At 31.1% G+C, this 26,566-nt stretch overlaps 2 protein-coding genes across 2 annotated transcripts; one reads left to right on the plus strand and one right to left on the minus strand.

Annotated features, from left to right (window-relative positions):
• The first annotated feature begins 482 nt into the window (after positions 1–482).
• Positions 483–15,886, plus strand: LOC145326821 (PDZ and LIM domain protein Zasp-like). The gene is made up of 11 exons (XM_080170249.1): positions 483–620; positions 4,290–4,342; positions 4,498–4,543; positions 11,131–11,232; positions 11,658–11,741; positions 12,016–12,054; positions 12,241–12,284; positions 12,551–12,608; positions 13,586–13,671; positions 14,629–14,773; positions 15,156–15,886. The coding sequence occupies exons 1-11, from the start codon at positions 609–611 to the stop codon at positions 15,183–15,185; spliced, it is 699 nt and encodes a 232-aa protein (XP_080026375.1). The 5' UTR covers positions 483–608; the 3' UTR covers positions 15,186–15,886.
• On the minus strand, positions 15,200–25,351 carry LOC145326591 (uncharacterized). The gene is made up of 17 exons (XM_080169962.1): positions 25,122–25,351; positions 24,915–24,991; positions 24,138–24,601; positions 23,844–23,999; positions 23,507–23,633; positions 22,364–22,419; positions 22,176–22,253; positions 21,892–21,987; positions 21,728–21,810; positions 21,397–21,507; positions 21,019–21,141; positions 20,376–20,428; positions 20,147–20,254; positions 19,818–19,921; positions 19,388–19,503; positions 18,743–18,822; positions 15,200–17,210 (listed from the first exon to the last, which is right to left on the minus strand). Exons 1-17 carry the CDS (start codon positions 25,349–25,351, stop codon positions 17,062–17,064), a joined length of 2,211 nt encoding a protein of 736 aa, XP_080026088.1. The 3' UTR covers positions 15,200–17,061.
• Positions 25,352–26,566: the final 1,215 nt, after the last annotated feature.

The raw sequence follows: 26,566 nt of genomic DNA on the forward strand, positions 1-26,566 counted from the left end.
AAAACATATAAAGTTTAGCGTTTAAGAATTGTTCATCAATACTTAGATAAATATGTATGTATAGTACATATACGTGTTTAGAAATCAATGTATTATCTTAAACAGTGCAGCTACTCTATAATAAACTAGCGTCCAATAAAAAGATACACTGTAAAGGAGAACTTTATCAGTTTAGCGAATAATAATATCTTTTGGTACAAAAATCAAAGTAAGTCTGTCTCTGCGTCCGTCTATAGATCTATAGATAAAGCAAATGATATCGATGATCCCTGGGCTGATTGGGTTATGCTTTCCATCCACTGTAAATCTATCTATTTGTCATTTTTTTATTTATCTAAATTTCGTTCTCTATATCTATTTATCTTACAAAACAACCTTTTATTTTTTACAAAACTACGCAACTTTGAAATTACGTATTCTTATTTAAAAAACTGCTAGCGCAATAGCGCGCGAATGAATTAAAAAGGAAAGAAAGGGGGCGGATATTTTGAAACAAGACGCATATAACCTCAGTTTAGAAAACACCATTAACATATACGGAATTTAATTTAAGGCTTACAGTGAAATTTTTTTAATTTTGATTTTGAGACGAATCAAATTTATTAGTTATGGTTCTTGAGGTAATTCTAAGACAAATCATTCAAAAATATGAGTCTGAGCGTCAGTTTGTAATTGAAGACTGTTAGCTTTTTAGTAGCGAAGCTACTCTATAATTCACTTTGTCCGTCCGTCAGTCAGTCCGTCCGTCAGTCAGTCAGTCAGTCCGTAACGCTATGGGGGAAATGGGATTTACTCAGCTCCTATAAAAGATAGAATGCTGATATTTTTTGACAACATTCCCATTATTAAGGAGCACAATTGACTATAAAACATCATTTGCGGTCGGACCGATTTTTAGCAGGTTTTAGGCTATTTTTATATTTTTCACATTTTTCTCCATATCTTCAGTGTTTATGGTCCGATTTTCAAAATTTTTTCAGTTACAGATATCAAAATTAAATTTCCTGTCGTTTAAAGAAACAATCATGAAGGCCAGACTGCCTTTTTAGCAGGTTTTAGGCTATTTTTTATATTTTTCACATTTTTCTCCATATCTTCAGTGTATGGTCCGATTTTCAAAATTTTTTCTGTTATAGATATCAAAATTAAATTTCCCGTCTTTTAAAGAAGACAACCATGACGGCCAGACTGCCTTTTCAGCAGGTTTTATGCTGTTTTTTTTATATTTTTAACATTTTTCTCCATATCTTCAGTGTTTATAGTCCGATTTTCAAAATTTTTTCAGTTGTAGATATCAAAATTAAATTTCCCGTCTTTAAAGGAAATAACCATGACGGCCAGACTGCCTTTTTGGCAGGTTTTAGGCTATTTATAAATATATTTAACACTTTTTTTCCATATCTTCAGTGCATATGGTCCGATTTTCCAAATTTTTAAAGTTTTTAAGGATTTAAAAATTAAATTTTTTGTAGTTATAAGAAAACAACCATGGCGGCCAGACTGCCTTTTATCAGGTTTTTGGCTATTTTTATATGTTTTACATATTTCCCAAGATCTTTGTTTATTATGATCCAATTTTCAAACTTTTATGGGATATCAGTATCAAAATAATTTTTCCCATTGTTATGAGCATCTTTAATATAATTTACTTTGACCATCGTCATCATACAAAATAAAACAAGGTTTCATATTTATTTTATCCAATAAATCTATTCTTGATTTTAGTAAAAACCTTTTAAATCTACCTGTACGTATTCCCATCTACGATTTTTTGTGCTTCGCTACTTATGGATGTTGTCATCCTTGTTAATTTAATAGTTCTTGAAGCATTTTATAAAGTAATAAGGTTTTTTTTGTCTGAAGTTAAAGATTGAACTGATTGAGTTCTCCATATTATGGAAGCTTCACATATGTCCTGGGATGGTTTTATGCTATTTTTAAAAGCGAAGCTTTTCTATAATTAGGGTCGGTCCGTCCGTCTGTCCGTCACGGATATCTTTTTTCGTTAACTTAGGCATGTTATACTTGTCCTATCGATTTCAAATTTTGCATGGTGATTCTTTTAGTACTTAGGTACGATGTAGAAAGCGTAGCAACTCTATAATCATTACCAAAATGTCCGTACGTCCATTTTAAACATGTTGATTTTTTTACTTTTTTAACAACAAATTTTTATGTGATCTAATCATCCGATTGTTCTGATTTTTGGTATAGTGATTCCTGGGACAACAAAGTATAATGTTTTAAGCGAAGCAACTCTATAATCAAGTCCTAAAAATGTAAGTATGTCCATAAACATTATTCTGTATAAAGCAGTTTTTCAACAAATTTACTTACAATTTTGCTTCGACTCTTATACATTTATATTCTGATTATTTAGTTCTGACACTATATAAGTTTTTAATGTCCGTTTGTCCTACCGTTTCAGTGCTTCGCTTTTATGGATGTTGTCATCCTTGTTATTTTTAGACTTAAGTCATGGGATAATTACAGACTTTTTTTCTTCTCCCTCCCTACCCCTTCGAATACAGAGCTCCTAAATGCTAGGGAACAAATTAAAACTAAATTTGAGTAATTATCCCTTACTATGTGGTATTTATACCTACCCTGGACCAATAACAAACTTCTATGAAAATTGAAAATCTGTAGATTTTGCCGTTTAAGAGATCATACTGGACACACACATATACAGTTGCTTTACAAAATAAGACATCATCTAAATTCTTTTTAAAATATTAAACATAGACTCTTCAGGTCCAAATTCTTAAAATTTAAGATAACACATACAAACAGAAAAACATCAAATTACTTTAAGAACACAGTGCCTTCGAAGGTGCTTTGACTTTTGTGTCAGAACCTAAATTGGGACATAGTGCATTTCATTACCCAAGGTTAGGTAACTTCATTTCACTTTTCAATAAAATCTAAAATGCAGCGGTTTTTGAGAAAATTAGATTTAAAAATTTCAAGTTCAATTTTCACCCACTAGGAGTTACCGCATAATCATGACAAGAAAAGCAAAGATTATTTATTTAAAATTTTGAACAACCTTGCTTTTAAAAAGTCAGTCATAAAACCTCTCTATATATGATTTATTTAAAGCTGAATTTTCGTGACCTTAGCAAAGCAATTGATAAAAATTACCATTAATTAACTCACTTCAGGAGTGGTTTTTGAAGAACTTTATAAAAGCAAAGTTGTTCAAAATTTTAAATAAATAATCTTTGCCTTTCTTGTCATGATCATGCGGTAACTCCTAGTGGGTAAAAATTGAACTTGAAATTTTCAAATTTAATTTTCTGAAAAACCGCTGCATTTTAGATTTTATTGAAAAGTGAAATGAAGTTACCTAACCTAGGCTAATGAAATGCACTATGTCCCAATTTAGGTTCTGACACAAAAGTCAAAGCACCTTCATTTGCACTGTGAGAAAGGATAATTGTATATATTGAAAACATATAAAGTACAAAAACTGTAATCTAAATTCCTAGCTCTATGATTCGGAAAAATGCGTTTCTTTGAAATTCCTTGAATATTTCCAACAGGGATTTAATGGATATGACATCTGGCTGAAAAAAAAGACCGTTTCCTTCGTGTTTATTACACTAGTCCCCACAGATTTTACTATAAAGTTTTCTTATTCGTTGGCTTAACAACTTTGAAGGCTTTTATTGAATCTTGATTGGTTGTTTTATTAAGTTGAGTGTCCAAAATTTTAAACCACTTAATGGAATCTAAGGAAGGGGTAAATTAATGTATCATTATTGGGTATGTTTATTGATTTATCGGCCATTTTCTTTTCTATATATGAGCAGGGTTTTGGCACCGCAAGTGTTAGGCATAATGAAAGAAACTACCACCTCTTTTAATTTTTACCATCCTTTGTCCTATATCTGAATCCCTGAAAAAAAAGTCTACATAGTATGTGAAGTGTAACTAAATATTGACAGATTTTAACATTTTGATTGATTTTTATATTAAAATCTGAATTATATACTAGCTAGAATTGCTCATATTCATTCAATTTATTCTATAATACAAGTAGTGTCGTTTATTTGTATATCCTTTAAAATCTCGCTAACCACTTACCATTTTTAGTTTCAGTCTTAAAATAATCTTAGATCCATATTTTTATTGAAAATAGGGGGTTACTGTCCCAAACCCCGTTCCCTCTCAACCTAAAGCACGCCTTGAGGCCTCTAGGGGCGTAGCGGCTAGCATTTTTTTTAAATACTAGGTAGAACCTAATCTAAAAATACTTTATATTACCTATAAACAATACTTTTTAGGTTGTGGAGCTAACCCTGAAAAGATCCAACCCCAAGCAGGCATGGGGATTCAGGTACAATTAAGCATAAGTTTAGAATTATGAAATAGACATTGTTCCGCTGATGAAAGAAAGATTACTGCGTCAATTTCCGTTTTGGTGGCACCTGGGGGGCTTTACTTGATAAAAATACCATACAGAAAGGACACACATGAACTTTTATATTTTAGGGTTGTCGGCGGAGTTGCCGAGAGTTTGGTCCTCAAGGTTGAAAAGGTAGGTTTTGAAAAGGGCTCGGCAGCCGTGAGTCAGTCGCCTGTAAGTCTCAGGAAAATCAACCTTTTACAATTTTAAAATCAGCTGGAAGTCTTAACCTGGCCCAAATATGGCAATCGCTATTTTTGAAAAATGTTAAAGCATTTAAACGGGTTTAAATTTGAGGCTTGGTTGCGGCTGACCCGTGACTGCCGAGCCCTGATTTCAAATAACTCTCTAATCAATTTGAATTATGTAAGGGTTTGTGTACTTTGAAATTCTTATTATTTATTATTTTCTTATACTATCTTTCAATACCCTTTGTTATATGATATCAAACATATATCTATAATACAAAGTAGAACGATGTCTGTCTGTCTGTCTGTCCGTCTGTCCGTCTGTCTGTCCGTCTGAAGCTTAAGATCTCAGTAACCACTGAACCGATTGGGCTCTACTCTTCTATACCTACTGGTCCTGTGATGGTTTTAAGCTATTTTCTTGGGGTTGGGACACCCCCAACCCCCCCCCCCCCAAAAAAAAATGAAAAATAACCCCCCCCCAAAAAAAATTTTTTTTTTACTTTTTCTTTTTCAATCTAAAATACTAAAAATTAGGTTGATCAAACCTCTTGGGGCAAAGCCCCTAGAGGCTAGGGGCGAAGCCGCTAGTTTCTTATATATTATTAAAGCAATCTAAAGATAGATAGGAAATTAGGGCTCGGCAGCCGCATCAGAAAACAACCTTTTTAAAATTACATTAACAGCAGCAAATATCAGGCCTATCATTCGGCAAAATATTTTTCACTCATCCACCTAAGTTTAGCTTGGCTTAAATTTCATGTTTTATTCTGTTTTTCTGCACGTCCGTCCGTAAAGGTATTGGGGAAATGCCATTTTCTCGGCCACTGAAATCTTTTATGAAGATTTCGTATTCCAATGAGTACTCAGTATATAATTAACTTGTTTTTTTGTGCTTTTTTTATACATGGATGTTGTCATTCTTGTTTATATCAAAGCTGCTATCGATACCCGTAAAACTCCTACCTAAAAAATTATCTAATGCTTTTAACTTATTATTTGATCAGTTCATCAATTATGATTTCAATTTTTTTTCCTGGGAGGATTTTTTGTATGTTACATCATAAAAAGTAAAAATAAGTAAAGTAAGGTAAATATAGGATATTGTTAAAAAATATTTCTTGGTTTCAAATATAATGTTAAAGTCTATCATTTATTTTTCATATATCTATCCTTCTATACTATTTAAAAAATAAACAAAACTAAAAACATGTTTTAAAAGATTAACTTATTGGATTTTAAATTATTCAAACCTTATAAGTAAAGTGGTTAATCGTTTGAGAAAAGTTGAAAGAAAAAATGCAGTTTTTGGCTTAAAAAGCATGCAAAAATATTTTAGTTTTAAGTTATTTTAATTTGCTAACTACTCATTAGAGAAAAAAACAATATATGGGGAAGGGGTTAAAAAGCTCTATGTTCCAACCCTGTGGCCCTGTGTCGACTTTCAATAGGGTCTTTGAATATTTCCAATAGCGTCCTTAATAATTACACAGGCAAGTCGCTACAAAAGAGTAGAAAACAATTTGCATCAAACGAAAAAGATCCCTAACACTTAATCGAGGTAGTTGTATGGATTATACATCTCTTCCTTATACATATATTAACTCTTTTCTCCCTGAAACCCAATCAATTAAAATGCTTGTCTTTTTGTTAATTTGAATTTAACAAAGCATTTAATACATGACAAATAGAAACTATTTAAACATGAAACAAAACTTTCTCGGGTATTGATAGAGACAATACAGAGGATGATAAATTCATGTATTCCCAATAATGATAAACAAAATTATCTGAAAAATAGAATTGGAGAATACTAGATTGAACCACCAATTAAAATTTGAAGAAAAAAATTGCCCTAAACTAGTCCCCAAAGATTTATAATAACGTTTTCTTATACGTTGTCCTAACAACATTAGGTACTATAGTGAATTTTGATTGGTTGATTATGGTTCAATCGTTTTAATCACTAATTTTAATCTACAGAAGTGATAATTTTGTGTATCATCATAGGGGATGTACATCAATTTGTCGGCCATTGTCTTATCCCTTTAGATCCCTGGGAGCTTATCTTGACTCAATGTGACATAAAGTGTTGCTGTGATTGAAGTAGATGGAGTAATGCAATTATCTTTCACTATTTTCTAGGAAAGATAATTATATTCTTTAAAAGCAAACTAAGCACTGGAAAGTGTCATGTGTGACGTCATAAAAATATTTCTTAAAAGGAGGGATGAAAGGGGAAGGTTGAAAAGAAACCCCTAAAAAATATGGATTTAGACGTATTTTAATGACGTCACACATGACAGTTTCCAGCGCATAAAAACATACGGTTTTATGAAGAAGAAAAGGCTCAAAATCTATCCATCTATTCATAATTAATCTATCTTTGATTGAATTATCTGTCTTTCTATCTTTCGAATTAAATTGATGTATCTATCAGTCTATCCTTCCGTTATTTACAAATCCATCTATTTAACTTTAGTATGCCTCATCTATTACTATCTTTTATCTGTCTATCTTTTTAATACTTTTTGCAAGTCTCATCAAAACTTCAACACTATATCTTCTTATTATTCTTCCCTTTCCTTTAAGTTCTCTCTCTTTCTTTCTATTTTTTCTTCTCTCTCTCTCTCTCTCCATCTCTCTCTCTCTCTCTCTCTCTGGCTTATTTTCACTTTCATATAATTAAAGGCACAGCATCTCTATAATTAAGGAACCATAGGTAATGTAATATTTCTCTGTATGCCATTCTTCATCTGTACTTTTATATTTCCTTGTATAACTCTCTCTTTCTCTTTTTTCACTTTCCTGATCTTATTCTAATGTTTTCTTCTAGTTCACTTTTTCGCCTTCTATCTTTACCGATCTTATTCGATCCGTCTATCTCCCTCACATCTTATGTAAAAGTGGCCTAAAACCTAACTATAGCCTAAAACAAAGCTTTTTATATTGCCTATAAGAATAACGTCTTACTAACTATTGGCCAATTAAAAGTATACTGGCTTGACATTGGTAAATTAGCTTGTGTATTAGCCTATCATTGGTCATTTGTAATGTATGACGTAATTCTTTTATAAGCACTATAAAAAGCTACGCTTAAAACATAACTAAATTTTTCATGCATTTAGGATTAAATCCTCCTTTATATCCCTGCGATTTTCTATACATTTTTTTATTGTGCAAGTACTCAAACAATTCAAGTTTAGTTTGTTCTGCAAAAATAAAAGAACAGGGATATAGGGATAAGACAATTGGTAGATTTTTATATATTTTTTGCGGATTTTATTTGCTGTGAAACCTTCTACGTACATCAAAGGACTAATAACAATCTTCCTTTAAAATCCTAGACATATTTGCAATCTTAATAAAAGGAGTAAAAAATGAACTTTTGATAGAAAAGTATGATGGATAGTTTTTTAGAATTTAGAAGAGAAAAAAAATTATTTTGAATCTAACTATCCCTGAATCCATTGAGAAAAAATATGTAAAAATGTGCAAAAATCACTTTTCCTGTTAGGCAAACAATTGCCAGGGGTTGTCAGATGCAAAGCAAACGTTTAAAGCACATTTAGAAATGTGTATTTCAAAACAGAGAGAGATATGGGGAAGATTTGTTTATCTACAGTTGCTTTAATAGTAATTTCCAGTATGGCTTCGAAACCATTTAATATCCGCTAGATTAGAACCGGTTCTCAGCTATACTGAAAAAATATGTATAGCATCGAATTACAGACAAATTTCCACAAATACTAAAATAAAAATTTCAACAATAATACCAGCTTTGTTAGCACGGGCATTTAGCTCTCAGGGTTAACAAAACTGGTTTTCAATCTTAATATCCGCGGTAAGCTATCTATAATACGAAGCTGTAAATAACTATTACAAATTCTTTATGAACTATGTTCTAAAATATCTATAAGTAATTAAGTGTACAAATAGTTTTCAAATAATATTTCATCTTCTAAGTGATGTTGTACTTTATGTATTACTAGCGGCTGCGTCCCTAGCATCTAGAGATATTACAGAGAGGTATAGAAAGGGCAGAAATTGGCCTAAACCCGTCCAAAGTCGTAAATCAATAAATGAAATAGACTAAAATCATACCAGGACATATCTTAAGATTATTTAAAAAGAAGAACTCAATCTGTTCAGTAGTTATTGAGATCTTATTGAGATTTTAATAAAATCTTAGTTTATAAAAATAGTACTTTTTACATAAACAAAAAATGTTAAATTAAAAGTTTTTAAGGAAATAATTACAATACAAACAAAAGTTATCTAAATTAATGGACAAAAATCTTAGCATTCTAAGAATCTAAAATATTCTACATAGTTATAAGATGAAAATTTAAGTAAACTTGCATTTTACAGTTTATGAAAGATATAAAATTTATTGCTTAAACGAAAATTTTCCATGCCATTAGCCCCTAGAGGCATTATTCAAAAAGGAAAGTTTTGCTGTAATTAAGAAAATTGAAGAAAGAAATATTTCAATTAAGCCGAAAAATCTTATTACAAAAAAGAAAGACACATTTTTCCGCCGTCTAGATAGAGCAACGGCATTCTAAACGCATTTTTTTGTAGCAAAGCTTCTCTATAGTAGGTCTTTTGTCAATACTTTTTTGTTGAATTCGCTGAATTTTATTGACATATTTAAAAGATTTGTTTTGATTCAAACGGCTTAATAACTAATAACGGTGCTACATAACGGTTTGGTTATCAGTAATATTTGGAATATTATTAACTTGGGGCCAACTGTCTGGTCATACATTGTTATCAACCTCCCCTTAAAGGTATTCATCATGTATGTATACAACAGAAAAAAGTTTATTTCTAAAAGCTTGAAGAACAATTACGTTCTTGTAAATTTCTAAAATGACTAGACATTGTTTATTGATCACTTTTAGATCGTAGATCCTCAAAATCAATTTTCATTCTTTTGTTCAAATTTGTTTTTAAAAATAATTTGAAGTTTATGGATGTTATGATGTTTTATATAAATTGTATATTAGCTAACTGCTCTTTTTATCCTTATATAAAAGTTACATGATGTCTGTGTGTCTATTCCGAGGGATCTTTACAATATAGCTCTTAATAGGTCCTTGGAAGGATTTTAACCGTTTTTAGGGAGGGTACCAACACTCAAAAGAAATCATTCTAAGAAAAAATATATTTACTGAAGTTTGTTCAATATAATTTGTTTTCTTTTATTCTATTTTCTACTTTATGGGTCTATAGTGACTCCTTTAAATAAGGGTAAAGGGGTGGGGGCGGATTTGATCAACTAAAAACCTTTTATTTTAGTTTAAGAAGAAAGTGAAAAAGATTTTTTTGGTAGGGGGAGGTGATTATTTATCAAGGGTGCTTAATTGAATATAAGAGAATTAGTCGAGCAGTCAGACACATACACATCCTGCTACTTTTATAAAAGAATTGAATAAATGTGCTCATGTTTAGATTATAGTTTCTAAAAGCTTTGCTACATTTGATAAATTTTGTCCTAGTTATCCATACATATAGCTTTGAAAAGAAACATGTATCAAACATTTAGACATTATTTATGTTGCAACGTTTTTGAATGGGAAATACTTTGCTAATTTTTTAAAAGCGATGCTTTTCAATAATTAGGGTCGGTTCGTCCGTAACGGATAGCTTTTTAAGATAATTTATGCATGTTAGAATTGTCCTATCGATTTCAAATTTTGCATGGTGATTCCTTTAGTAGTAAGGTACGATTTAGAAATCGTAGCAACTCTATAATCATTACCAAAATGTCCGTACGTTCATTTTAAACATGTTGATTTTTTTTACTTTTTTAACAAAATATTTTTATGTGATCTAATCATCGGATTGATCTGATTTTTGGTATATTGATTCCTAGGACAACAAAGTATAATGTAAAAAGAGATGCAACTCTATAATCAAGTCCTGAAAATGTAAGTATGTCCATAAACATTATCCTGTATCAAGCAGTTTTTCAACAAATTTTCTTACATTTTTGCTTTGACTCTTATAAATTTATATTATGTTTTTTCAGTTCTGACACTATACAAGTGTTAATGTCCGTTTGTCCTACCGTTTCAGTGCTTCGCTTTTATGGATGTTGTCATCCTTGTTTTTACGGACATTTTTTACATTTTTTTCTGTAAAATCAAAATCTCTTGTATTTTTAATATCAGCTTTTAGAAGCGAAGCTACTCTATAAATCACTGATTGTCCGTCAACCAGTCCGTTGTAAAGAAAGAAAATACCCCACCCCCATGATTTCTAATTTACATATTTAGGTAATACGCCAGTAAATGTTCGCTTTTTAGTAACAAAGCTACTCTATAAATCACCTTGACTGTCTGTTATAAAGAAATAAATACCACACCACCATTATTTCCAATTTAGTTATTTAGGTATTGGGCCTTGTAAATATTCGCGTTTTAGTAGCAAAGCTACTCTATAATTCACTTTTCCTGTCCATCAGTCAGTCCGTTATAAAGTAAAATATACTCAAGCCTCATTATTTTGGATTTATTCATTTAGGTGTTGGGGCTGAGCACCCCTGCCTGCGAGGCAGGACTCAAAGAACGCGATGTGTTCCTGGAAGTCAATAATATCAGCGTTATTGATATGAGCCATAAAGAGGTACAGCTACTTTTAAGTATACACCTACTCTATTAGCTTGGGTCAGGAAGATAACAATTTATTATTATAACCACTGCCCTTTCCTACCCTAAAAAAGTTAGATTAAAATTGTTTATCAAAATAGTGTAATTATCTTCTAGTTTGGCTACTTTATAATATACTAGCGGCCACTAGGGGCACTTGAGGTGGTGCAGGGTTGAATTTTTTTTGTTGGGGGGGGGGGGTTTGGTATTGGTACCCTCCCCCAAAATAGTTTTAAACCTTTCCAAGACCTATGAAAAGCTACAGTGTAAAGCAGAACCATATCGGTTCAGTGATTAACGAGATTCATCAGTACAAACAGACACAGACAAATCCTGTTACTTATATATAAAGATTTTTTATTGTAAATATTTCTTACAAATGAATAATAATTGTTGTTTTAGTTTGTAGAGTTAGTTAGAAAAGAGGGTGGCACTACTCTCAAGATCAAAGTGGAGCGTGGAGAAATTGTTGTACCTAATATGCAGGTAGTGAGATAAATAGAAAGACAGAGAGATAGACAAACAGACAGACAGACAGACAAATAGACAGACAAATGGACAGACATACAGATATAAACATATACATACAATCAGATACACAGACATACAGACAGATAGATAGATAATAAATAGATAGATAGATAAACAAACAGACTGATAGATAGATAACTTAAGAGATAGATTTATGACTAGATAGATAGTTTTAATAGATAAATATTTTTTGTTAAAATCGGTATATATTTTGATTTAAACTTTTCAGGAATGCTTCCCTATCAAATCAGAACATGAAATAGGACAGGTTAACTTTTATTACCCATACATTGTGTTGTATAATGCTTCGCTTCCTTTACTGGGTATTTGTCTGATTTAAAACAAAAACTCCTATGAGATAGACTTTAAATCATTTAATATTATATATCATGTGACACCTTTTATTCAAAATATCAATAATAAAGATAATATTTTTTAATAATAAACTTTTAAGATGTCCGAAGAAGAGAAATTGAAGTATTACCAAGACGCAATGAGGTAAAGATGCTCAATTTATTTAATCATCCATACGCTTCTAAGGCTTTAATGGGCGTAGCCGCTAGTTTCTAATAACATTGATTACTTAGATAAGCTTAGAATATAAAGGGATTATTTTAGTCGTCTATTTTCTGTAAAGTTGTGAGCTACTGCTGCGCTTATTGAGAATAGTTTGACTTAATGAGTGCATTTGACTAAACACACAACTTTATGGAAAAATGCAAAAAAATGACTTCTTTTATTTTAACAATTAATTATAATTTCAGCCAAGGCCTTGGTTCTAGACTGGGACCACATAGCTTCACCACCATTGGTAAATTCAAGGTAATTTTATTATAACTAGCCCTTCTGGTTTGCCTTAACTCTTTCGGGGTGCCCTCTCCCTTCGGGACTACCCAGTACCCAATATAACATAAGATAACCTGACTAAAAGTAATAAACGAATAAACGAAAAACTGCACCCCCCCCCCCCTTTTAGCCATTATTTCAAAAACTAGAAGGGGGCACAGACGTCAAAGGTGGAAAGGAAGGGGTGTTTCCCCCCCTCAATCCTTGAAACCCCTTTTTTTTACACCTATAAATTTTTAATTTTTAATTTATTACATTACCCCCATCAAACCCCTCCTTTTATCCCCTCAAAATAAAAAGCTTGGACGTCCCAAATACCTAACCCTTGCAGGAATTTAACATGCGGGATACCAAGCACTCAATATAAATTGGCATAACCTGACCAGTAGTAATAAACAACAAACCAAAAACTTCCTCTATCCCTTTTATAAAATTTACTTTAAAAACTTGGAGGGGGCAGAGACGTCGAAGGAGGGGGGGGGGCTGTTTATCCCTCTTAAACATCTCAATAGAATAAAACAGAATATTTTATAAATTGCAATCCGAAGAATTTTAAGATTCCTAAAATGAATTCAAAATATTTCTTTATTCATTAAAAAATATCCAACCTTCAATTACATTTTTATGAATGCTGAAAATAAAATCTTCTAATTTTGCTTCGTAAACTGAAAGATAAATATATTCGAGAATATGTATTTGTCGCAGCTTTCTGCGGATATTAAAATAAAAAATTGTACGCTTACAATAAGTTTTGTTAGCACTGAGGGACCGAAGGATTGTTCTAACAAAACTGTTATTAATTCTATGTTTTTTATTTTAACAATCGTTGCAAATTGTCTTTATACAATGCTATACATGATTTTTAGTATGGCTTAGAACCGGTTTTAATCAAGCGGATATTAATTGTTTTTGAAGCCATACTGAAAGTAGTTTGATTAGTTTTGTACTTTAAGGTGAAAGTACCGAAGTACAACTGTCCACAGGATTTGTACTCTGATGCCACAATGGATGATATGATCGGTGGAGCCGGAGCAGTTGAGTAAGTACATTTCCATCACGTATCAGTTTAATATAAAAACCATTCCAGTGCTACGTATAGTATAGGAGCTATGTGGTAAAATGTCCCAACTTACTTAAAACTTTTCTACTTTTCTCACATTTTTCAACGTAGCTCCTAAACTACAAATAGCACAAAAATAGTACTTATATTTCCAAAAACTAAAGTTTATGACGATTCTAACGGCATGCATAACGTTTTTATACTATTAATACAAGCCGCGCAATTTGAATTTTAAAAACGTGCGCATTTTTTCCACAATCTTTAAATCTGTAAATCTTTTAAAATAAGGACTTTGAAAAACCGGTTTTTAAGGCATAATTTGTTGAAAAAATCATTTTGAATATTTGAAACATAAATGTCCCAGAATAGGTTTTCCAGATATATAAAGCACTTTTTATATATCTTTTATTTTCTATGCATAATTAAGATTTTAAAAAAGACGTTTCTATTGAAACACCCTGTACCTATGCATAACAAAATAAAATTGCTCATATTAATACCAGTTTTGTTCTGGGCCTGGACCTAATGATTATCAAGCAACGTCCAATCTTTGTATTTTGAGGATGGTAAAATGAAGGTTTTCAAACATTTTAGGGGGGGGGGGGTGAAAGAGTTGCTTTCAAGTTTGAGTGTGGTAATGGGCTGTTTACTATTTTTGGACGTTTTGTCATATTTTGAGTATCTTCGTTTCTAAATGAAGGTTTAAACCCTTTTCTTGACAATATTATTAGTAGAGAATAAAATTTTAACTTTTCAGTCTAGATTTTGGTTTTGTAAAGAATTATTGGACAAAATCATATGATAATTTCTAAGGCTGGCCTAGGAGCTAAGATTTCCAAAATGTTACATATTCCTCCATATCTTTCCAATAAGGGAAGCCTAAATTTTAACTAGCCAGGAAATTGTATTAAGTTATTGAGAACATTACTATTTCAGTACCTCGAAGCTTGACCCCACCTCTCCCTGTTACTCTAAGCTGATGAACACCAAGAAGTTTAATCCTGCCCGCTCTTCCGTTCTAGAGGTCTTAAATGCACATGAGAAGGGACACTTTGAGGTCGACGTACGCAACATTCACGAGGTTGGTATCTCTAATAATCTCTAATAGCGGAGCTACTCTATAATAGGATGTAATATCCAAAATTTGTAGGCAATTTTGTGGATGTTAATTTTTTTTCTTGGTGCGATTTCTCTCCCTTAAAATAGATGGAAAACCTTATCCAGAACTAAAAAATGGTTGGCCATAATGGTCCAATGGTTAGCAAGATCTTTTGTTACAGTTTCTCTTTTGTGGCGTCTTTGCTGTGTTTATATTCCCAACGGTATTGGCTGATACTCAAAGACCCTATTGAAAGACGACACCATGTCCCCACTTGTGGGTAGAGTTAAATATAGCCCATGCCCCCGCTATTCTTTTACTTTTATAAGAGGATGACAAAAGCATATTATTAAATCTTTTTAAGGTAAAACCCGAACAAGCAAGAAAAATCTAAGAAAACAAAGTGGAGAAAAAATAAAATTTTTATTCGTTTTAAAAACCAAAGTTTTATTGAAATGTAATCACATTTTTATTTGGTATACTTATCTTTCTTATTAGATATGAATACCTAATTTTTAATGTAAATGTATCCCTATCTTTTCTCTAAAATCAAAATATATTTGGAATAATCAGAGCTGTAATTTAAACATGAAACTTTTAAGAATTGGAGCACAAACAAATCTTAGAACCATAAACTTTAATTTTCTAGATTCTAGAACGAATATAAACTTTAGTAAATGATTGAATCGTCATACTGAGATAAAAACCCATTCACCCCGATAAAATATTATTCATTCAACTAGAGTTAGAGGAATATGATAATAGTTATTTATCGCATCGTATCATAAACAGCTTTCCTCGGATATAAAAATATACAATTATATTCGTAGAAAACTTGATATAATACGATATGATACATGATTTTTCAGTATGGCTAGCCATACTAAAAAAAACATATGGTTTTAGTTTTAAGGTTTGGTTTAGTGTTCGTATATTTAACTTCAACAAAAATATATTCAAGTATTTATTAATGTAACAATACACTTAATAATTAAACATAAAATCCAACACAAAAAAAAACTTAATTTAACATTTACTCACTGTATTACTATAAATAATGTATGAAATATGATGTACAATAAATCGGAATGATAATTTGATTTTCAATATTTTTGCGTAGCGAAGCTTTTCTGCAAGTCAGCTGAGTCAGTCTGTAAATCGGTAATCAAATTCTTAGTTTGGAAGACCTAACTGTGCATGGTAACGCGTGTTTTTCTCTACCCTGTAAAAACTATTGACATCAAATCGATATGCATTGATGTCATTGATTTTTGTCAACTAAAAGTGGCTTTAGTAAAAAGTGGTCATTTTATCGACAAATTTTTTTCGAACATACATATTCACATAAAATAAAATTTTCCTGACTGACATATAAAATATAATGAAAGTTGTAATGAAATTATTTATTCAAATGTTAATAATTTAAACAAAAATATTGCAAACTTAGTTACTTACAACTAGGGACAAGGGCCCAGGATTCTGACAAACAATTATAAGTGAAAATTTCCCAACAACCCAAATCCTTCCCCCTTCCCTTCTTACCCACTCCCCTTTAGTTACAGAACAAAACAAGCAAACATTAAGCATAAGGAATTTCAAATGGAATTAACTTGCAGAATCACGGCCCCTGGTGACAACACACAAAGTTACAAAGGCAGCACAATATCTTCATTCTTTCTATTATACAAAGGCAGCACAATACCTGCATTTTTTCTATCATACAAAGGGAGAACAATATCTTCATTCTTTCTATATTACAAAGGGAGAACAATATCTTCATCCTTTCCATCATGAATTATCATAGTTCCTATATGATTAAACTGGTCTTCATAAGTTTTCCATTTCGAATGTTCTTTGTCAAATGTTTTAGCTTCTATAAACTTATCCCCTTCTTGTTCTACATAGATTATCTTCTCTTTATTATGACACATTTCCATCCAAACATGTTTATCTAAAATATGTTTTTAATACATATATTACTTTTGTCTAATTTTTGTGGACTCTACTAGCTCATGAGCATAGGCAATTCCACTATTAATAAATAGACAAAAAAAACTCTTTCATAAAATAGATTTTTAATGATTATATAAAGTTAGGTTGGATTAAGCAAGGATCAAAAGAAATAAATTTGTAGCTATTAATTAAGAACTTCCATGAGTGGTTAGTTTGTGAAATTTGTTTTTATGGATATGTCATCAAATTAACAAAGAGAAGATAAAAGAGTAAAAAACCAAGAATAAAAATTCAAACTACATCAAGCCAAATTGATCTCAAACCCCAGGTCTGATATACCAACTGGGAGTATTCCATGTCAAAGATGTCTTGTCAAATATTTTCGTTTCTATGGTCTTATCCCCTTCTTGATCAACATAGATTATCTTCTCTTTATCATGATACATATCCAACCAAACATGTTTATCTAAAATAACAAATCTAAATTTTTTAAGAAATAAAAAAAATCTGATGTTCATATCACTTTGGCTTTGCCTCTAGCCAATAATGGGAATATCAGCATCAAAAGTGCAAAAAATCATTTTGCCTCGTTTTTAAAGCAATATAATTAATTACTCACTGCCTGCTTTAAAAAAAAACAAGGATGACAACATCCATAAGTAGCGAAGCACAAAAATAAAATCATATATGGCATTACGTTCAAGTAGATTTAAAGTGTATTATTAATTGATATTGATATTGATAATTAATTGAAAATTAATTTTTAAATCCTTAACTTTAAAAAATTTGTAAAATTGGACTATATAGATCAAAGATGTGGAAAAATTTAAAAATAGCCAAAAACCTGCAAAAAGGTAGCCTGACCGTCATGGTTGTTTTCTTTAAACAACAGGAAATTTAATTTTGATATGTATAACTGAAAAAATTTTGGAAATCGTACCATAAACACTAAAGATATGGAGAAAAATGTGAAAAATATAAAAAATAGCCTAAAACCTGCTGAAAGACAGTCTGACCGTCATAGTTGTTTTCTTAAAAGGACAGGAAATTTAATTTTGATATCTATAACTAAAAATTTTGGAAATCGGACCATAAACACCAAAGATATGGAGAAAAATGAGAAAAATACAAAAATAGCCTAAAACCTGCTTAAAGGCAGTCCGACCGTCATAGTTGTTTTCTTTATAGGACTGAAAATTTAATTTAGATACCTATAACTGAAAAAATTTTGAAAATCGCACCATAAACACAGAAGATATTGAGAAAAATGTGAAAAATACAAAAATAGCCTAAAACCTGCTAAAAAGCAGTCCTATCGCCAACGATGTTTTATACTTAATTGTGCTCCTTTATGATGGGAATGTTGTCAAAAAATTTCAGCATTCTATCTTTTATAGGAGCTGAGTAAATCCCATTTCCCCCATAGCGTTACGGACTGACGGACTGACGGACTGACGGACGGACGGACAAAGTGAATTATAGAGTAGCTTCGCTACTAAAAACTGTTGTTACACAGAAAGTTTAATCTGAAGACAATTACAAATATTCTTGGTTTATTTTAAATACAATTAAATTTGGCATTTTTTTCTAATAAGACTTATTTTTAGGTTTTATTACTACCAAATAGCCTAATCTATTAATTTGCTATACAGTCCCACTTTATTTCCTTTTATAAAAGAATTAAATAATGACATTATGAGCTTTACATAAGGGTAAAAGTGAAATACATTTTCCAGCCAAATAAACAAAAAAATAACATTTTATAGCTAAAACTAATTTCCAGTATGGTTTTGGAAACGATTGATATCCGCAGGATTAGAACCGTTTATCAGCTGTACTGAAAAATATAAATAGCCTTATATTAGAAATAATTTTCCATGAATATTTTTAAAAATCATAAATTTAATACCAATTTGGTTAGCCCAGAGGGTTTTAAACTTGTATTTTTCATTTTAATTACCGCGGAAAGCTCTCTATAATACAATATTCTATTCTTACCTGGTTTGAAGGTTTGATATCCTCTGCCAATCAGACCGCTGGCACCATTTATTTTGTATGGTCCATCTGCACACTTCTCACTGCATTAAGGTATCAATTTAATATAATAGACATAAGATAAGCAATTCTTGCTAGGGAGTAAGAGGATATTGGGCTGATTATTACAATAGTCTCCAAAGTTTTACAATAACGTTTTCTTATTCATTGGCTCAAAAGCTTTGGAAACTTTTTTTGGATTGCGATTGGTTGGTTTATTCAGTTGAATGTCAAAACATTTCAACCACTAATTGCAATCTAAATAAGGGTAAATCAATTATCGGCCATTGTCTTATCCCTTTAAATCTTTGTAGTCTTTTACTAAAAAGATATACTTTTTACTCCGAGGGATGAGGATCTTCACCCTTAAACCTTGTTCCTCTTGAAAAAATTCTTTTTTAACCCTAAGATTCTATATTTAAAAAAACTAAAACATGTAAATGAATGTAATACTGCATCTAACATATTGATTTAGAATGCAAGTCAACATTTGAGGCTTCAAGATCTAAAGAATTAAAAATTTAAATTCAAGATATAAATCAGTAGTATCAATTCCTGTGATTTAGAAAATATGTGCATGTCTTATTATTAATTGAAATTATAACTTACCTGTGAAATAATCTTGTACAAGATTGACCACTATCACCCTTGACAAATTTAGCCCACACAGGTTTCTCCTTGCTGCTCACATAGGCGGCCTTGTTCTCAAAGTAGATTGTGTAATCCTAAAAATATAATCATCAACTAGGTAATTATTATTATTAACTTCATCAGGGATGGAGGGTTGACATTGGTGCTAAACCAATTCAGTTATTGTTTAGTCATTTAACTGATGCGTCAATAGGCCCAGTTTTATAAAAAGTTCTATTAAGAAAAATTGCAACAATCAATTTAAAATGGCCTAAGGTAGTTGTCCAAAACTCTTACAGCTTTAACCTAACATTTAAATGAAAAGATCTATCAGATTATTTTTTATTGACAGGTCCCTTATTTCAAAATCATCAAAAAAAGATAAATTCAAACTAGACTTAGAATGTACCTGCTTAGATTTAAATCTCTTGAGTTTTGGAACACCCTCCAGTTTTTCCTGGGTTGAGGTTATTTTGTACACACTAGGTGTCTCTTTTATGTCAGGTATATAAACTAAAATATAAAATTAATAAACAAAAGTTCTGATGTGATAAAATAACATCCAATAAAATAGTAAATTCATTTATCAATAAATTTCAGCTCTCTATAATTTTAATCTATCAGACTTGGTAAGAACAATAAAATTGTTTAATAAGCTATTTATTTAGACTTTTGAAGTTATAATTTAAATTAAACATTTTAACACCATCATAACTTCTAATTTCATAATAATCATACCTAGTCTTAATTTGTCCCTCATATCTTGTTCCATAGCTTGAACTGGAGAAAACAGGGGAAATATATCATTTATCACTTGTTGTAGAATTTCTAGATCATCATGAAAACCCTGTGGTTGATAATTGAATTAAAAATTTGAAGAAAAATACCCAAAACAGTCAAATATTTTGGTAAAGAATGTTGTACTGATTTCTTGGAACTTAAAGGATACAATTGATTTCAATTATTTCCTGGACATGAGTTTCAATCCATTTTTCCCTTTTGTCTAGACCAGGCCTGTACCTAAGATCAGAAACATATAAGTTGTATGAAATCAATAATAATATTATAACAGGTATACTGTTTCTCGCCTTGTATAATGTATATTCTTTCAAAAATTCTAGTGCCTCTATAATCAATTCTTCCACCCAGATTCCTCTTCCAGCCTGTTACAGAAATTTTGCCCAGTGAATAGTAATTCCATAAGAGCAATTTTAAACTTCTTTATTGGTGTCAGATTTCTTCTCAGGGATGTAATAAATAAAAATATATCTGTCAGGGTTCTTAATTAATCATTAAAATAAGCGACATAGCTGTTGATTTCATCAAACTCTTAAATCAGGCCTAGAAAGCAGAGATACACTTTAGAAATGTTGTCAGAGTTGTCAATGTAGAGCCCTCTAAGGATTCAAGCTGACATTGCAAATTGTAAATGTCTCTATTTCAGTCCAAATTTTTTAATGTTTTGACTTGCAATTTGCCTTTGATGACGATTTTTATTATAAGAAAAACATGTAAACTATGTAGTAATGATTTCACTATGCCTTCGTTTTCAATAAAAAAAGATGACAAATCTAACGTACCAGAGCATTAAATGGAGAAAAAAACTTTACCTTGCATACATAGCCATGATAAGGAAAGCCTGTGATCTTGCAGTAAAGATATAATTGCTTGTCTCATAAAAGGGAATCATACTTTCTGTACATTTGTTCTCCAGAGTCCATTGTAAGTAGTTTCTGATTAGACTAATAATTACTTGACAAATACATATTTTAAGTAATCTGGTTGGATAGTTACTTTATGATTAATGCAAAACTGTCTCAGATAAGTTTCATTAGAAAAACATGGTGAATATTAACTTTTTCCGGATAATTATAATATGTCTATTGCTTAAAATAAATGCAAAAAATATGTTTAGATTCACTACTGGAAAGTTTCAAGCATCACTTGCTCTTGTACACTTGTTTAATTTTTTTGTCAACTAAATATTCCTGACATGTTTCTCTTTGAAGGCTAGAAGTTGATCTTGAAAATAGGACATATCACCAAAGTTCTTAGCCCAGGTGTCAATGACATTATGCTCTTGAATCATTAATCTAAACCTGTAAAAGAAAGAAATTGACAAAACTGCATTACTTTTGTGTCACTTTTGATTCCTGTGACGTAATAAAATGAGGAAGATGAGAGGAGAAGTGGGAAAGAAAACCCCTAAAAAAGAGATGGAGAATATGACATCAAAAGTTTGATCTTCGTCAAACAAATTTTGTAAATAAGCAAAATATAAAATAGTCATTACTTAGGAGGTATATAAAAGAATTGAACCTGTGATGAATCAAATCAAACTTCTGTTTAAATTTATCCTCTCTCTGTTCCTCATTGAAGCTCACCATAGCATCATTATGCTCCTTAACAGATATTTTAAACAATTTAATCTGACCAACTTATATTAAATGTTATTATCAGTTAACATAAAGATAAAATGTTACCTGAAGGATACTGTGAAGTTTGTTCATGCTCTTGCTAATGATACCCTCAATCTCATCAATGCCTGGATCCAATATCACAGCTACCACGGCAAAGCCCTGAATATGTTAATTAATAAGACTGAATTACAAATGATTCAGAACTTTATCTTTTTTGTGAACTATATTACTTAAAATTCAAAATCTTTGGCAAAACAGGTTGAATTGGCTAAACCTTTGGTTTGTATTCAAAAGTAAATTATACAGAAAGAAAATTTGTGAATCATCTATACAAAAAAATGTATTACCTGAGCAACTATGGTTAGTTCAGAAAAAATTGTTCCAAGACCAAAAAGGTTTGCCATGCTGCTTATATTCATAAATGCCTTTAAAAAAACAATATTAAGATTAATTATTACATGAATTTGTGGAAAAATATTAAAAATATTGATAAAATTTATTTGATCAGAAGAATGGTTGCTTATTCATTTAATACCTTCCCAACAGCTTGTCTTATTGTTAATTTCTGGATTCTTTTTCCTGGAATTACAGCCTGTAAATATGCATAATTTTTTTTTGTTTCAATTTAGTATTGTTTAATATACTTGCGGTAACGAAATAAGAGGCTTCTAGGGGCAGTTGAGGTAAGGGGGGGGGTGGGGGCGGGAGTCAACCCCCCCCCCCCCAAAAAAAAGAAGAAAATGTTTAACTTTGTTTCTAAACATAAAAAAGGTATTTAGAAGGTGGGATGTAACTATTTTCTAGGGGCAATTTCTCTTGTATAGGTGGTGTAGCTCTTACAGACTCCATTTTTTTATATAAGGATTTTTACTAAAGGTGGAATTAAAGGACGCCTGCAAGAAATAACACGCTTTAACAGCTGAAAGACTGCCACAAGAAGACCCAATACCCCAAAATTAAAGCCTTCAGCTTCAATAACAAAAAAGTTCTAGGCATTTCAAAATAGCATTTTATGTACAATGAAATTTTTGAAAGATTTCCAATGCTCATAAAAGAAAAAACAATATTAAATTACGTCGCCTAGACACAAAATTATAACCTTATCTTTGTCAGAAACTTAGATTGCCTGTAACTGATTACATTTTTACAATAAAAACACCACATTTCATAGTCAAAATCTATTTTAAAAATTCGATTTAAATTGCATTTTTAAACGAAAATCATAGCGGAAACAAAGGGGTAAACTAATACAAGCTTAGCTGTGATTGGTTGTTAAGCTGATTCAGCCTTCTTATTGGCTACAGTACATTCGGTACAACGCAAGTAAAACTTAATTTTTTAAAAAGATTTTGACTATAAAAATGGGTATTTTTATTGTAAAAATATAATTAGTTACTGGAAACCTAAATTTATGACAAAGATAAGCTTATAATTTTGTTTCTAGGCCACGTAGTTTAATTTTAAAGTTTTCAACATGAGCATTGCAATTCTTTCAAAATTTTCATTGTACATAAAATGTCATTTTAAAATGCCTAGAACTTTTTTGTTATAGAAGCTGAAGGCTTCAAATTTGGGGTATTGGGTCTACTTGTGGCAGTCTTTCAGCAGTTAAAGCGTGGTATTTCTTGCAGGCTTCCTTTAATGCCTATTTTGAACTAGTGATTATTATTTATACATTCCTGAATATCTTCAGACTTTTTGGCAGTAAGAAGCATGTTAGTTGATTCAAAATCAAAGCCATACATTTCAGCAAGAGCAGTTATCAGAGCTTTCAGTGAATTTTCTGGATCAGTTTCACCAATGGTCTAAATTTGATTGTGATTAGAATAGTTTTAATAATGAACTCGAAATCATTTACTTATTTTAATCAATACATTAATTTTTCATGGATTTTATAGGTTAATTTGTTGTATTGGAGATTTAAACTTTTAATTTATTTTTATTTTTATCCGGTTAAAAATTAATTCATTGCTAAATGAAAATTTACAATAATTTCAAATATTAATCAAAACTACCTTTAATAATTTACTGTAGTCAGAGTAGCCTGTTTCAAGAACTGGGGGAGGTGGAGCCAGTCTGGTTGGATCGAAAGGATTGGAGTAGTCTGTTTCATGAACTGGTGGAGGTGGTGCCGCTCTTTTTGGTTTGGGAGGATCAGGCATCACATAAATCTGGAAACAATATCAAAACAAATTCTTTCTATCTGTAATGGATACCTATAGCCTTAAGAATGCTAATTAATTATCAAAACAATCAAATAGATTTTTTTGTTATATTAATAAAGAAAGAAATATTTAGATTGTTTTTACCGGTTCATATACATCATCTGGTACAGTATGTTCAGTTGGCTGAGGTGGGTCTAGTGGAACATAAATCTCAGAAAGGTCCATTGAAGGAATTGGTTCAGATATCCAAATTTGATCAAACATCTCCTCAATATTAGTATTACATGATACATCAGGTAAGAGTCTTGGTTTTATTTCTTCCTTATGTTGTTCTAATTCTGATTTGATATCTTCCCATAGATTATCATTAGATAAATCATCAGTGGAACTTCTGATTAGGCAATTATCAGTGTCATCTGTAGTGGTAGCAGCAATCAATTTTGTTGGTTCACCAGTTGTATCAATGTTTCCATAATGAATATCAGGAACTTTTTCATCACATGATATTTGGGGGATTGGGTTGTTCTCTACGCTAGAGTTTAAGCTCGAACACAAATCAGGAGAAAACTCCATTAACTGCATCTCAAGCAAACTTGGGTATAATGATCCTAAATTATATGGATAGATAATGAAATTTTAGTTACTTAAAAGTAAATAAATTTAATAATTCTAATTAACAATAATGAAACAAGGTGAGCTACAAAGCTTACAGAAGTTTCTTGTTACCCACATAATTTTTGTATTTAATCCAATTCACCAAAGCTAGAAGCTACAACTTCATTAAGCCTTACTTGGCCTAAGTCACTTGGCCTTAAACCACTCTCAGCTACAGCTTCCAAATTTGGATTGACCCTCCTTTAGCCCGTGCCACTATCAACCTATGCTACCTTGAGCTAGCAAAGTTACTTGAATAAAACTTACCTTTACTTTTAGGTGTTTCATCAACTGAATTATTTTGATTTACTTCAGTTTCTGTTTCAGGATGCATATCGTCTGTTCTAAATATCACAAAATAAGTCACCTAACTGTTTTCATAAATGTATTACTTGCCATAACAATATCAAATAATGTAATTTGAATCCCCTTTTTGTTAGTTTTAAATAGACTTGTTAATTATTATTGACTTACCTTACTGGCAATGTAAGTACTTCATGATGTTCTTCAGCACTTGAATTTTCTAATTCATTTGAGGCTGTTTGTACTGAATCAGGAATGTTAAGGTTGTCTGTTTCAATTTCATCAACATGGTTATCTTGAGTGTCATCTATTTCCTCATCATAGGGAGCACTTGGTAGCAAGTGATCATCATCACTTATATTTTCCCTTACATAGGAGCGGAATGAAGATTTGGACGCCATTTTTAATATTTTGAGAAGGCAGATTCATTCAAATCTAAATGATAACATATGAATCATTAAAACTGTTCCACAAATTTATCACAAAACTTTTAACTTAATGACCGACGGACCAAGTAAATTATACTGGATGCTCATTAGCACAGGTAATCTACACAGAAATAAGCCATCTATCGTGAACAACAGCTGAGAAATTCACATATCACCAATTCCGATTCTACTAGATGGACGGAAATTTCGAATAACAAAGTAACTGCACTGATAAAAGTTTTTTAACACCCTAAATAATTATTAAGAAAAATAAAATACATATTAAATTTTAGAAGTTTAATTTTAGGTCTTAAATTTATTTTAATTTTTATAAGATAGTTTTTAGTATGACGAAATAGTTTCTTTAAAAAAGAGTAAGAAGTATTTTTTATTCATTATGGAACTTGTTAACAACTTTACTGCTTTAAATAACTGTAGAAGATAAAAAAAAAGTCAAATCAAAGGGTTCACTTGATTATCTAAAATGGTCTAAGTTCAGAAAACAACTGCGTTGATATTTGGTTACTCAAATTTGTTAAGTATTGCAAGTTTCATAAGATAAAGAGGCGAAGAAAAGGAATAGACAGGGAATGGTTGTTTGGTGGTGGAAAAGGGGATATGTGCGCTGGATAAAACAAAAGGGGAAGTTGAGATAAAATAATATTTCCTCAGGGAAAATTTGATATTTATAAGCTCGTCGCAAATTTGTTATATTTTTATCATAAAAATGTCTACATTTTTCATAAATATATTTATTAGCTAAGCTACTCTATAAGTGTTTGTGTCTGTATCTCTATTCTGCTATATGCCAATAAAAGTGATTATTATTGGACGCAATGACATCCAAGCTTTATATTTTTGTCTACAAAATCTAAATTAAGGTGGGGGGGGGGGGGGGGGCGGTAATTCAGGTTTTGTGATGTAAAATGGCACATGATGCGCTAAAACATTTTACCTCCCTAATAACTTCTAGGGGGTTTAAAATCCATATTTTGTGCGTAAAATGTCAATAATTTACCTAATTTGTAAAATCCAAAGCCTTTGAATTAGAGTCTGAAAGATATTCCTGACAACATTAACAATTAAATCTATGTTTTGATGAAAATGTGAAGGAAAAATGAATGTTTTAAATGCATTGTGAGCAAGGGGTGTAACACTGCCAGTATGATAGTATATGCTATAGAGTAC

The sequence above is a fragment of the Acartia tonsa genome, chromosome 8 (assembly GCF_053477335.1).
Source record: "Acartia tonsa isolate MP-2025a chromosome 8, ASM5347733v1, whole genome shotgun sequence".
Classification (NCBI taxonomy): Eukaryota; Metazoa; Arthropoda; class Copepoda; order Calanoida; family Acartiidae; genus Acartia; species Acartia tonsa.